General features: G+C 47.0%; 1 protein-coding gene across 9 annotated transcripts in view; it reads left to right on the top strand.

Annotated features, from left to right (window-relative positions):
• The window catches only part of ZDHHC3 (zDHHC palmitoyltransferase 3), a 72,021-nt gene that overhangs the window by 32,158 nt on the left and 25,658 nt on the right, over positions 1–14,205 (top strand). For all 9 annotated transcript variants that reach the window (XM_088462911.1, XM_088462929.1, XM_088462932.1 and 6 more), the window contains 2 exons: positions 5,813–5,909; positions 9,285–9,366. In XM_088462911.1, the coding sequence (XP_088319037.1) occupies positions 5,813–5,909; positions 9,285–9,366 (179 nt within the window). The remainder of the gene's footprint in view (positions 1–5,812; positions 5,910–9,284; positions 9,367–14,205) is intronic.

Raw genomic sequence — 14,205 nt, 5'->3', positions numbered from 1 at the left:
TGGATGCTCTGTCCGTCCGGTGGACGTTCCGGTTCGCATACCTGTTCCCTCCGGTCTCCCTTCTTCCACGGGTAATCCGGAAATTCAAACAGGAAGGAGGGACGCTCCTGTTGATAGCTCCCGCGTGGCCCAGACGGCACTGGTTCTCAGACCTTCAGGGTCTGTCCGTGGACAGTCCTCTGCGGTTGCCGCTACGACCGGACCTTCTGTCTCAGGGTCCTTGTCTTCACCCGGACCTGACTCGGCTGTCTTTGACGGCGTGGCTGTTGAGACGGCCATGCTGAGGTCCCGGGGGTTTTCCAGCTCTGTGGTGCGTACCATGTTACGAGCTCGGAATCCGACTTCCGCGAGGATATACCATCGCGTGTGGCATACGTTCTTCCAGTGGTGTCGACCGAGAGGTTATGCACCGCGGGAGTTTCGTCTGTCTCGGATTCTCGCCTTCCTGCAAGCGGGACTAGATCATGGGCTTCGCCTTGCTTCTTTGAAGGTACAGGTTTCGGCCCTATCTGTCTAGTTTCACCGTAGGATTGCTACAATCCCGGATGTGCGCACCTTTATGCAAGGTGTTCTCTGTATTCAGCCGCCCTTTGTTCCACCTGTGGCGCCTTGGGATTTGGCTGTGGTCCTGAGGGCTCTCCAAGGACCGCCGTTTGAACCACTGGGCTCAGTGGATATTAAATGGCTAACAGCTAAGACTGTTTTCCTTCTGGCCATTGCTTCGGCCAGACGTGTTTCTGAGTTAGGGGCTCTTTCTTGTAGACCCCCTTTCTTGGTTTTTCATGGGAACAGGGCAGTGCTCCGCACTCGGCCCGAGTTTCTTCCCAAAGTTGTTTCCCAGTTTCATGTTAACGAGGAAATAGTTGTTCCGGCCTTTAACTCACCGGGTCTTTCCGTGGGTGAGGCCTCTTTGGATGTTGTGCGGGCCTTAAGGACTTATGTTGACCGCACTTCTTCGTTTAGGAAGTCGGACGCTTTGTTTGTCCTCTATGGCTTCTGTAAAAAGGGTTGGCCTGCTTCAAAGCAAACTTTGGCAGCCTGGATCCGTATGGCTATTTCTGAAGTTTGTCTTCATGAAGGCCTACCGGTCCCTCCTTCTCTGAAGGCTCATTCCACTAGGTCTGTGGGTCCTTCGTGGGCAGCTCGACGTGGTGCCTCGGCAGTTCAGATCTGCAAGGCTGCTACGTGGTCTTCTGTCCATACCTTCGTGAGGTATTACAGGTTTGACACCTTCGCCTCTCAGGATGCTTCCTTCGGGCGGCGGATTCTCCTTTCTGCACAGGAGCGTCCCCACCCTTAAAGGATACTGCTTTGGGACATCCCCAAGGTATCCTGTGGATACCCTATGGACCCTGAAGTAGAAAATATGAGATATGGTAAGAACTTACCCTTGTTATCTCTATTTCTACGAAGTCCATAGGGTTCCACAGGACTCCCGCCCTGTCGCACCTGTGCTGCAGATGGGCTTTGCTCTGGTCACCGGTTTTCCGTCTCCCTCTGGTGAGAATGTGATTCTTGTATGTGTCCAGATCTTTGTTCTCTCTCTTCCTTCTCCTCCTCCGGCCTATGGCTTGGTAACTAACTGAGGTGCCTTGGCCCGGGGGCGGGGTATAGGAGGGGGACCTAGTGCATCCTGGGAGGCTGAAAGCTTAACTCTTTGGTGCCCTGCGACTGACGTCACACCAATACCCCAAGGTATCCTGTGGAACCCTATGGACTTCGTAGAAATAGAGATAACAAGGGTAAGTTCTTACCATATCTCATATTATTTGACACTCAGTTATATAAATTATAATTACTGAGTTGAATAGTATACAGGAAATAATTGCAGCATTTCTATTCACCTAAATATGTCCATCTTTCACTCCCCTGCAGCAGGCGGCCATGTTGGGAAGGAGGGGCTTCAATTACATGGAGATAGTGACTGACAGGTAGTCAAGCTTGCTTTGCAGAAATGCACAATGTGTGTTGCTTGATTCATGCACAGGGTCAGGGCGGTGATGTAACTGTGACATCATATACCTGAATTCTCTTATTATTATGTGTGTGGGGAGCAAAGCTGTAATTCATTTATTCTCTTCTAAGAGAATACTGTTATATTTGATGGATCTACGGCTGCTACTCTCACTGCCATGACAGGCTGTCCTCATCAAAAAGCAGACGTAATGCTACTGTATATAATCATGAATGTCATCCACAATTTACAAATTAAACAACAAGAAACACAAAACAATAACAGGTGAATTGATGATTCAGGTTTTACTCTTTTGGATCAGATGCTTTTGCTGTTTGTGGAATGATTAAAAAAAACAAGAGAGACTACAAAAAAATGTGTTTGCTTAATTGTCAGCAGTCTCTACTAGTACCACTAGCTTCAGCATGCCCCGTCTTCCATGGCCAGCTGGGACCTGTAGTCCACATATGATAAAAAAAGACACATTAGATGACAAAACTTTATTAAAATAACACCTCCGCCCCCCACAACGCCAACGCCACATGGTATCTTTTACCAATTTATTGCCCAAACAACAATTCAATTCCACCCTGTATGAGGTGAGAGCCAAAACGGGGATTTGTATCCCAGCCCGCATGCAGACTGAGATATGCACGCACAGTAGGAAAACGGGGACTTGTATCCCAGCCCGCATGCAGACTGAGACATGCACACGCACAGTAGGAAAACGGGGACTTGTATCCCAGCCCGCATGCAGACTCAGACATGCACACGCACAGTAGGAAAACGGGGATTTGTATCCCAGCCTGCATGCAGACTCAGACATGTACACGCACAGTAGGAAAACGGGGATTTGTATCCCAGCCCGCATGCAGACTGAGACATGCACACGCACAGTAGGAAAACGGGGACTTGTATCCCAGCCCGCATGCAGACTGAGACATGCACACGCACAGTAGGAAAACGGGGACTTGTATCCCAGCCCGCATGCAGACTGAGACATGCACACGCACAGTAGGAAAACGGGGACTTGTATCCCAGCCCGCATGCAGACTGAGACATGCACACGCACAGTAGGAAAACAGGGATCTGTATCCCAGCCCCCATGCAGACTGAGACGTGCACACGCACAGTAGGAAAACGGGGATCTGTATCCCAGCCCGCATGCAGACTGAGACATGCACACGCACAGTAGGAAAACGGGGATCTGTATCCCAGCCCGCATGCAGACTCAGACATGCACACGCGCAGTAGGAAAACGGGGATCTGTATCCCAGCCCGCATGCAGACTGAGACATGCACACGCACAGTAGGAAAACGGGGATCTGTATCCCAGCCCGCATGCAGACTGAGACATGCACACGCACAGTAGGAAAAAAATGCATTTTGAAAACAAAAGTAACCTTTGCGTGGTAAGAAAATACTAGCAAAATGTGTTTACATTCAGGCCCATTATATATAACATTATGGGGGAATTCAATTAGCCACGATAATTTGAGAATTTTTTGGGCGAATAAAACGGGACTTAATTCATTTTTTTGCCTTAGGGCAATTCAGTTGGATCCCGTTTTATTCACCTGAAACATTATCCGTTTTCGAGCGAATACGCATAGGATCCGTGTTGAGGACACGGACCTATGTGTTTTCACGTCCATGAACGCGAAATTGGTGCTGACTGCTTTGGGGCTTCAAATATCCCTTGGGGATCAATTATTCGCTGAAAATTACTGCAGATAATTAATTTTTCTCCTATATGTAAATGAAACCACAGTCTAAGTAAACTAAAGTGAGAGCTGTCTTAAAGAGAGAAGTGCGTTGTCAACTGATTAGTGAGATATATTTATAATGTAACTAATTGGGAGCAAACTCTACGACCACTTAATAATTGAGCTATTGTTTCATGGTCTTTCTGTTTAATTATATGCAATCTTCAGTAATCGATTAGGAAATTACAACACGTGTCTTTAGGTATGCATTAGATAATCACATACTGCACATAGACAAAGCAGATAGCAGTAATATGGTACTGTACATAAATATACTGTGCAGAATCCAACTCCAGTTTATTGTGGTGGTTGCAGATTAGTAAACAGTTAAAAATGCAATAAGCAGTGCAATACCTAATTGTCTTTGTGCAGTATAGTCCTATAAGTGACATGCACTTGTATACAAACTCTTATAAATTATACCTTTTAAGTTTGAGTTTGTCATCATCATGGTTTACTTATAAGCCGCCACAGGTTCCGTAGTTTCTCTCAGTCCTCTAAAGGCGGGTATCCACTATCTGATTAAACGACATCGTTATCGTTCAATCGCTCGTTAATCAGGCACAAATCGGGCATGCAAATGTCGGAAACGACCAGCAATGCGCACTCCCGCTGGTCGTTTCCGACATCAATCATCGCCCGAACATGCTGGTCAATATGCCGATAACGACAGATTGACCATGTTCGGGGATGATGGAGGGTGCCTACACTGAACGACTGATTGTTCAGTGTAGGCACTGCAGGGGATGGGGAACGACGGTACGATTACGATTTTGTAATCGTACTGTCTTCCCTGGGTCGGTAGTTGATGTGCGGCATTATAAACATGACATACTATCTAATTCTAGATATAGTCGACCTTTTAACTGTCTATCTTTTATACCACACCCGGCTGCTCATGAGAGTTACATTCTCAAGATACATGATTCGTTGAGTAATTCTATAAGCATACTTAGGGGCTGCTCCTGAGTTGGAAACAAAAAAGCAAAAACAAAAAGCAAGTAACTTTTTACCTGGAACAAACCATGTTGCAATGCAGAGGTGGCAACCTGTGGCACTCCAGCTGCTGTAGAACTACACATCCCAGCATGCCCTGTTAGAGTTTTGCTGTCAGGGCATGCTGAAACTGTGGCAGAGCAGGCTGGGATGTATAGTTATACAGCAGCCGGAGGGCCACAGGTTGCCTACCCCTGCTGCAATGCAAACGGTGAAAATCAATTTTATTTTTAGCCTGCAGGGTAATTACTGATTTTGCATGTAACCCACAAATGCTGGACAGCTTTATTTTTACACTGTAATTTTAGATTCGAATTTGGACACAACCCTCCGAAATCTAAATCTCTCTGCACATTATAAATCTCCCTCACCTGCTGTGCAACATGTTTTACAAAGGTGTAAAGATACTTGTTTTTTGTTTTTGCTCCCAACTCAGAATAAGCCCCATAATCTACATAATTGCATTGTTCAGAGGGCTGCCTCTATCTATATTTGTGCGTTATATATAAGTATATAGGCTGTGCTGCAGGGCCGATTCTATATGTCTGAACTATGTCGTTCAGACATATCAGTGTACACACCCACCGATGTACTATGCAATATGTTGTTCGTCGCTAATTGAACAAAAGTGATATTTCTTTTTTAACCACTTGACGACCTAATATATTTTCCAAAATGTCCCCAAAATTGTCATGTTTTTCTATTATTATCAAAAGACCTAAATATTAGCTAGTTAACCTGATTCAGTAAAAATAAAAATGTAACAAATATGCAGTTGTATAAAGTCATTTGATAAGTTTCATAAAATCAACAATTTTGGGGACATATTTGGAAAAAAATGGTTTCTAACAGATGACATTGCAGCAGCTGCCAGTGGGCGTTTCTGACGCAGGCGCATGAGATGCAGCTGTGTCCATTACAGCCAACTTAGCACGACCACGCCAGGCAAGGAGTTAGTGGTTTAGCGTCACAGATTGATGTGAATTGATGGTAATTGGGCCATCCAAATGTATTAGTGGCATATTTTTATGTGTCTGTACCAAGAGGTTCATCTCCATATACAGTACTCATTACAGAATGTGTTTTCTCTCTCCAGTGTATGTAAGAGATGCATTAGAAAAATGGATCACCATTGCCCATGGGTCAACAACTGTGTGGGAGAGAATAACCAGAAATTCTTTGTTTTGTTTACTGTGAGTATTTTTAAATATATTTCAGAATGCAGAAAAGCCTGGTAAATGCCCAAAATGGCATATGTTTTTGTAAAATGACTCTTACTACTAATGCTGGGCATACACGGCAAGATAAAATGTCTGTCAGACCGACAGACATTTTATCTGGCCGGCTGCCAGCCGCAGATGTCCGCGGCATACACTGTGAGAGAAATCTCACAGTGTATAGCCCGACATCCGAGCTCCGCCCCCGGGGAAGGAGACATTTCCCTGTTCCTTCCGTAGGAAGGAACACAGGAAATGTCTGTCTGTCGGCCGCGCTGGGCATACACTGCCCGATGCGGCCGACAGTTAACGGGTAAATATCGCATCGGACGGGCATGCTGGACAATCCAGCATGCCCGACCGAGCAATATTTAACCCTCGGTCACCCCCCCACGCTACAATTATCGCGGCGATCTGCCGATATCGGGCGGTTCGTCCCGATAATTGCAGCGTGTATGGCCAGCATAAGTAATAGTCTATTGTGTAAAACGAAGAGCTGCACTAAAACCTAAAACCTGTAATGCACAATGCAAAAATCTCTGTAGTGCAGATAATTGGCACCCAAGTGGATTGGATCATGTAAATTGTGAAGTAGAAGCAAATAGTTTTTTTTTTTTTTTTTAATGATACCAACTTGGGCATAAAGCACTTTCTATATATGTAAAATGAGCATGCACCGCAGTATAAACAAACTATTTTTTTTTTAAAATACTTGCATCAGTTTTAGGATTTTTGCATAATAGGTGTGTTTTCAGGGCCTGATTCAGACCCGGTCGCAAGCGCTGAGCGCTCGCAACCGGGTCGATGGTGGCCCAGAGCGCATGCATTCCGTCGCTCCGAGTCTCGCAACAAAGGGGGCGAGCTGTCGATGTTGAGTGACAGCTCGCCCCCTTTGGTGGGCGGGCCGGGGGGATGGCTGCCCAAACGGAGGCGTTCTCATGAGAACGCCTGTTGTTTGGGGGCGGCCCCACTGACATCACAAGTCATGTCAGTGGAGAGCTTCCGGCTCTGTTAGAGCCGAAAGCTATGTGGGGCTTGCGGCCACGAGACCCTATCACAAGGGTCTCGTCGCAAGCCCGATGGTCGTGATGGTTTTGACCATCGCGACCATCATCATGGTCGCTCGCTATAGCTGTGGGTGGCAACCCACAGCTATGAGAGCGGCCAGGAGGCCACTCCATAAAAAAACAAGACACCCTGATTCAGAGAGAGCGCTCTTTCAGAGCGTCCGGCTCAGAATCAGGGCCTCAGTGTGCAAGCAATTGTTCACAGTCACCATCAATGTTACACTTACACTAGGGTCAGTGCACAGACAACTCGGACCCCTCCAGGTGGCTCTGGCCCCCTTAGTCGTCCCCGCAGTCGCCACAAAAAGATGCATTTGCAAGAACTTGCACATGCACATAGAAAAACGGCAGCTCGTGGCCTAATATTGCTGTAAATCGCATTTCTCTCTGAAAATGGACCAATGTGTGTAGGTAAAACTAATTTCCCTATGCTACATACAGTGAAGAGTAGGGGGTAAATTTACTAAAGTGAGAGTTTTTTAGAAGTGAGTTTTAAAAGTGATGTTGCCCATAGCAACCAATCAGATTCTACTTAACATTTAACTAGCACCTTCTAGAAGATAATAGCTAGAATCTGATTGGTTGCTATGGGCAACATCACTTTTAAAACTCACTTCTAAAAACTCTCACTTTAGTCAATTTACCCCTAGGAGTTGAGATGCTCCATAAGTTGTGTTGTAAAGTTGAAGCTAGAAGTCCTCCTTTCTGATAAAGATACTGTTAGATACATTCTGCTCTAGAGTGTATCTATTCAACGGCAACAGAAAGAAAGGAACTTGTATATACAAAATACGAGTAGATTGTAGAATTTTCATACTATTTACTGGGCCACAATAACTAATATTTATAGGCTGTAATGAATTAGGGCCCCAGTAATAACATGAACCTGAAAATGGTACAGTACATCCTTCACTTTAAAGACTTTTTCATGCTAAAGAGGAGTTATCACTTCTGGGAAGAAGTCAGTGTTTCCATAGTGCGGATTGGAAGTTGGGCTACATATTCCTCTATCCCTCCTCACTCCTGGGTGACTGTCTTCCTTCAGGAGCTGTGGTGAGAAAAGGGAGGATAGCAATATATGAGGGGACTTTTATGGCACCTTCCATGGATTTTCTGTGCTATGTCCTGATTAGAGGAGCTAAGAAAAACATAGCATAGTGCACCTGGTAAACATACGTATTTGCTCAAAAGAAGACTAATCCTCTTAACAGAATGCTTCATTATTGTGATGGGGTAGCTTTGCCTTGTTCTAACTAGAAAACGAAGGGATGATGTTATGAGATTTTTCTCATAGATTTAGAAATAAAAGATGACACCTATTTGTTGTATTTGCATTCTAATTCTCCAGTATTTGGATGCTGTAATCCTGCTGGTTACTACACTGCTCTATTCCTGGCCAGCAGTACATTTACATGCCGTGTTACTCACAGACACTGTCATTTTGTAACTACGCCCACAGTCTTTTGAACATTTTAGGCCACTTTGACAATGCCTTACTTTTCAGTTACACAGGGCCAGATTAACAACAGGGCAACTGGGTCGGTCACGCAGGATACACATACTGGAGGGAGGGGGCAAACACAGCTACATCACCAGCATGGGGGGCACTGTGGCATATGTGAACTGGGGTTTCTGTGTGGCATAATGTGAGCTGGGGACACTGCAGTGTTTTGAACTCATTTGTTTTGCTGGGAGTATTTACATATTTATACTTTTTAATAACATCATAATCATATCATATTGGCAGTTTTATTAGGAGGGGACCCCACAAGTCAGTTGCCCTGCGGCCCTCACAAACCTTAAACCAGCCCTGCAGTCACATCTTTGGCAGTAATTTGGACAATTGGCTGCTTTGCAGGAGACTTCGTTGTTAATGCAAGAAAAGCTAAAATTCAGGCACAATTCTCTCTTATTTGGAGACTGCATTGGGTAATAGTGGTGTATAGCAAAGATTAATGCTGTATATGATGTGACTACTTATTGGCAAGCTTTATAGAATGTGGTTTTCAGGCTTGTGTTTTACTGGCTGGCGGGATTTATGTAAACCCTCCAGTCACATACATTGCATACTCTTGTGGTGCTTGCCGTATGCACCTGGAGAGTGGGCAATGTATGTGACTGAGGTGTTTGCCTGTAACTGGTCAGGTGATGGTACAGTATAGCTTTTCAATTCTGCAGTAATTGAAGTTTTTAAAACCATGCAATTAATCATCTTTCATGTTTCCTGTGAAGATTTTGGTGTATCTACTACAGCTTAGGTACTGACATTATGTTTACCTTTCAGATGTACATAGCTCTGATTTCCTTACATGCCCTCATCATGGTAGGCTTTCATTTCCTGTACTGCTTTGAAGAAGACTGGACAAGTGAGTAATAGAAATGCTAATTTTATGCAGGAAATTTAGACATGTAAGGCTTATGGATGCTGGCACTAGACCAGGGGTAGCTACGTCCACCAATCATGCAATATGACATTCTAGTGGTCACCCATGACCTATCCATTAAAATGTCATCATGCATATCTGACTTTCAGTGTTTAAACAAGTGCTTACTTGTTCTCTTAATGCAGGGTTCCTAATATATAGTGGTATTTAGTATATGCTGAGTAGTACATTTGTAGTTATTTTTTTCTTTAAATAATAAGTTAAGTACCTTGTATAAGGCATGAGCATCTTGCTCATTCCCTCTATTTATCTGTTTTAGATTTTTCAGATAAATGTGGTATATATACACTTTTTCTACTTTAACTTTATTTCATAGAAAAAAGTATATGCTTCACTAAATTACTTGCACATAATTCTTCTTTGCATAATTACATCTATTCATATAAATATTATGTATAAATTACCCTTTATAAGACAAGAGGGCTTAGTTAATTTACAGATGGTAGAATACTTGCTTTGCACTTCCTTTGCTATTTCGCCATTCCAATCCTGTGCCATTTTTCCAGATTTCCATGGAAGTTGTAGTCAGTGCCATGCAATACCTTGTTTTATTTAGAGAGAAGAGAGAACTTACACGGTGCACAAAATATGTTTTAGGAGGGTTTTGTATATTTTGTTTTTGGACCTTATTGTAAAATTGGTTTGATTATCATACATTTGTAATCGCAGTGTTGCTAGCATGTGATCTATACATTGGTCATGGCTCACGTGTAATCCTTAAAGGCCTGTAAAAAGTATTTTTAAGGCCCAGCATCCAGGAATCTTTTAGGGCTGTGATTATCATTACAGCAGTCATGAATAGGAAAACATAAACAAGAGGCAGGAAATGTTCTAGTATTGGCAATCCGTTTTTAAGACCAATCACCAAGTGATATCATAACCTGTGTGTGAAATTCACGTTTACAGACTGTATGTGGTGAGCATTAACTGTACACATTTCCCCAGCATTGGGACATTTTCCCTAATTACACTGAGGTATAACATTTCCCCCACACTGGGCAGTTGACTCATCCCACTTAATGGATGTTATATGGGCCTGATTTATAGATATTATTATTATTATTATTATTATTATTATTATTATATGTTGTTGGTTGGATTGTCATTATCACCAATCGCCAACCATTCCAATTGGAGCAAAGTTTTACTGTCTTCTAACAGGCCATATTGGCCATGACATCCCAAGACTTAAGCAGCGTATCCAGTTGCCGATTAAAATGAGCGATTGAACGCTAACTTTCTACTTCAGGGTCCATAGGGTATCCACAGGATACCTTGGGGTATAGGTGTGACGTCAGTCGCAGGGCACCAAAGAGTTAAGCTTTCAGCCTCCCAGGATGCACTAGGTCCCCCTCCTATACCCCGCCCCCGGGCCAAGGCACCTCAGTTTAGTTTGGTGCCCGGCCGGCGTCGGGTGCACCTGTCGGAGTGGGGGCTAGAAGAGCCCCTGAAGCTTTCTTCAGTGCAGCTGTGGCTGCACATCTGGATGTACAGCATGGACAGTCAGTCCTGACGTCCATGCTGTCTTCCCTACACCCCCGCCGGTACCAGAACGCCGGTACCGATCCGGGGATGCTGGTGAGCATCTGGGGTCACAGCTAGCGGTGACCCCAGATGTTCCGGACCATGGCCGGATCCAAGGGGGACAAAGGTAAGCAGCGGGGTCCCGCGGTGGGTCTCCGCTGGTCACATGGTCCTAAGTCCCCAGGCAGGGGGCTCCCTGGGGACTGGCCAGGTACTGAACCTGCGCTTTCCACTACCCCCTGGGACAGCGGACCGCAGCAGAGCGGTAGCGCTGCGGCGTCCCAGGGGTTAAATGCATGCCAGGGGAGCGCGCCTTCCCTGTCTCACAGCCGGCGCCTCCCCCGCTGCACACAGCCCTCTCTGCACTGTGCTGACTGGTCCTGTGTCAGCGCTCCTCCCCCAGGCCAGCTTCTCTCTGCTCCTCGGCGGCCATCTTCTCTGCAACTCATGGTGAACGCTGCTGGAAGCCTGGAAGCAAGCATCGTGGTCTGGGTCCCCCCGCATACCTCTCCTCCGCTGTGGCTCAGGTCTGTGTATGCAGCGCTGTGTCCTACCAGGCCCTGTGTCTGTGTAGTTGAGTGATCAGCGCTGTTAGTGCAGGAATTGTTATTTCTCTGCATTGTATGTGACTGTGCTAGCGCTGCTGCCTGTAACTTTATCTTCTCAAAACTGTCAGCTTTATTACTGTCCCTGTTCTTTCTGCTAAAGCCCTTGCAGTGCGGTGCTGCAGGGTGGTCTCTCGCCTATTTAATACTTAATTGGTGAGAGAGGTCACATACGTGGTGCCATCATGTCTGAAAGTGATTTTCCCCTCCGGCTACAGTGTACCACGTGCAAAGTACCGTTAGCGAAGGGGGAGGGTAGCGCGGAGGGCCTTTGCCGGCAGTGTTTGTCCATGGCGCGGCCTATTACGGTTACAGCACCGGTACAGGAGCTGCCCTGGGCTTGTTTCGCTCAGGCGTTAACAGCTTTAGTGGGCCAGTTAGCTCCGCAGCCCGCGTTTACTCCGATGGGTTTGTCCCAGCAGTCTGTGGTGTCGTCACCCATGCAGGGGTTCCCACGACAATTGCTGGTACCCCACAGTCTCCCTATTTCCCCGCTCCCGGGTTCTCAGGAGCCAGCGTGGGTTAACTCCCTGACGAGTTCTGTACAGCACTTGTCGGATGTGTTGCAAGGGGAGTCTGTGATGCGGCCTCATAAAAGGCCGGTGGCGTCTCTGTCCGCTCCTTATGAGGATGACGAAGGGACGTCTGATGATGGGAGATTCTGGATCCTTATGATCAGGAACCTCTCCATACTAAGGACGCTGATGCTAAGTCCAAAGTATATATTCCTGGACTTATTCGGGCGGTCCGCACAGCCTTGGTGATTGAGGACGAAGTTCCCCCAGCGGCTTATTCTAAGTATGCCTTTTTCAAAGATGTGAAGGGCGATGCCACAGTCTTTCCTCTTTCGGGTCAGTTGGTGGACCATTTAGAGGAGGCGTGGAAACAACCTGGCAAAAGATACCAGCCGCAGAGACGCCTGGCGGTGGCTTATCCGTTCGCGGATAATTATTTTGCTAAGTGGGAATCCCCTCCACAGGTGGATTCTCACGTGACCCGTCTTGTCCGTAGTGCCACATTGCCGATGCCATCCATGTCCTCCCTTAAGGATGCTACGGACCACAAGGTAGAAATCTGCCTGAAGTCCGCTTATTACTTTGCAGGGGGGCAGCACGGCCGGCTATGGCCATTTGCTGGGTTGCCAGAGCGATGGAGCGCTGGGCGGATTCATTAGAGGCTTCTTTTGAATCCGACTGCCCGGCCGAACAGGCGGAGTTGATTGGCAATCTCCGTGATTCGGCCACCTACATCAACGAGGCGGCTCTAGATATTAGTACTCTGGTGTCTAGAATTTCTTCAGCAGCGGTAGCTGCTCGTCGCACCTTGTGGCTGCGATCCTGGAAGGCGGACGCAGATTCCAAGAATGGTCTGGAAGCGTTGCCGTTTACCGGAGAAGCTCTCTTCGGTCCGGATCTGGATAAGATTGTGGCCACGCTGGCGGCAGCCAAATCGGCTTGTCTCCCGTCGGCCGCTGCTCCTTCTGGTTCTGGACCATCGTCCTTTCGGTCATCTAGGGCCCAGGGCAGGCCCAAACCACAGTCGTTTCCTCGACAGGCTGGCCCTAAGAAATCGGTCAAGCCCCGGAAACAGGCATGGAGTACCAGACGTCCGGCCCCCAAGCCAGATGACAAGCCTGCGGCCTGACGGTCCGGGCCTCCCTTTGGGGGATCCCAGGGTGGGAGGCCACCTGCTGCAGTTCTCCCGGTGTTGGTCGTTCACTACGACAGACACTTGGGTTCTGGAGGTGGTCTCCCACGGGTACGCCCTCTCCTTCCGGCACAGACCCCCGGCTCGATTCTTCACCACGGGTCTACCATCAGACCGGAACAAGGCTACGGAGCTGCGGAAGGTATTGCACACTATGCTCCAGGCTGGAGTTATAGTGCCTGTTCCATTCTCCCAGAGGGGCCAGGGTTTCAATTCAAATCTAATTTTGGTACAGAAACCCAATGGGTCATATCGTCCGATTCTCAACCTCAAAGCACTCAACAAGTCTTTGCGGGTCCCGAAGTTTCGGATGGAGAACCTACGGTCCATCATGCTGGCGCTGGAACCTGGGGACTACATGGTGTCATTGGACATACAGGACGCTTACCTGCATGTCCCTATTCTTTTGCGCCATCAAGAGTTCCTTCGGTTTGCAATCAGCAGCGACCATTTCCAGTTTCGGGCGTTACCTTTTGGCCTGGCGACAGCACCACGTGTTTTCACCAAGGTGATGGCGGTCGTGGCGGCTTCTCTGCGGCTGCAAGGAGTCCGCATGTTGCCGTACTTGGAAGACCTGTTATTGGTGGCAGGATCTCCAGAGCTCCTGTTACACCACTTGGACCTGACCATTGCACTGCTGCAACGGCACGGCTGGCTAATCAACTGGCAGAAGTCCACTCTAATCCCGTCTCGGAGGATTCTGCATCTTGGAGCCTTATTGGACTCGGGACAGCAAAGGATCTTCGTGACGGAGGACAAGATCTCTGCTTTACAGTCAAGGGTGCGCAGTTGTCTGCACAGCCGCCGGGTGTCCTTACACTCGGCGATGAGGTTACTGGGCTCCATGGTGTCGGTGTTCGACATGGTGGAATATGCCCAGTTTCACTCCAGACCTCTGCAGCACCTGATCCTGTCCAAGTGGAAC

The sequence above is a fragment of the Taudactylus pleione genome, unplaced genomic scaffold, assembly GCF_031769625.1.
Source record: "Taudactylus pleione unplaced genomic scaffold, aTauple2 ptg000053l, whole genome shotgun sequence".
NCBI lineage: Eukaryota > Metazoa > Chordata > Amphibia > Anura > Myobatrachidae > Taudactylus > Taudactylus pleione.
The sequence above is the reverse complement of the archived record's forward strand: the minus strand, read 5'-3'. Positions and strand labels throughout refer to the sequence as shown.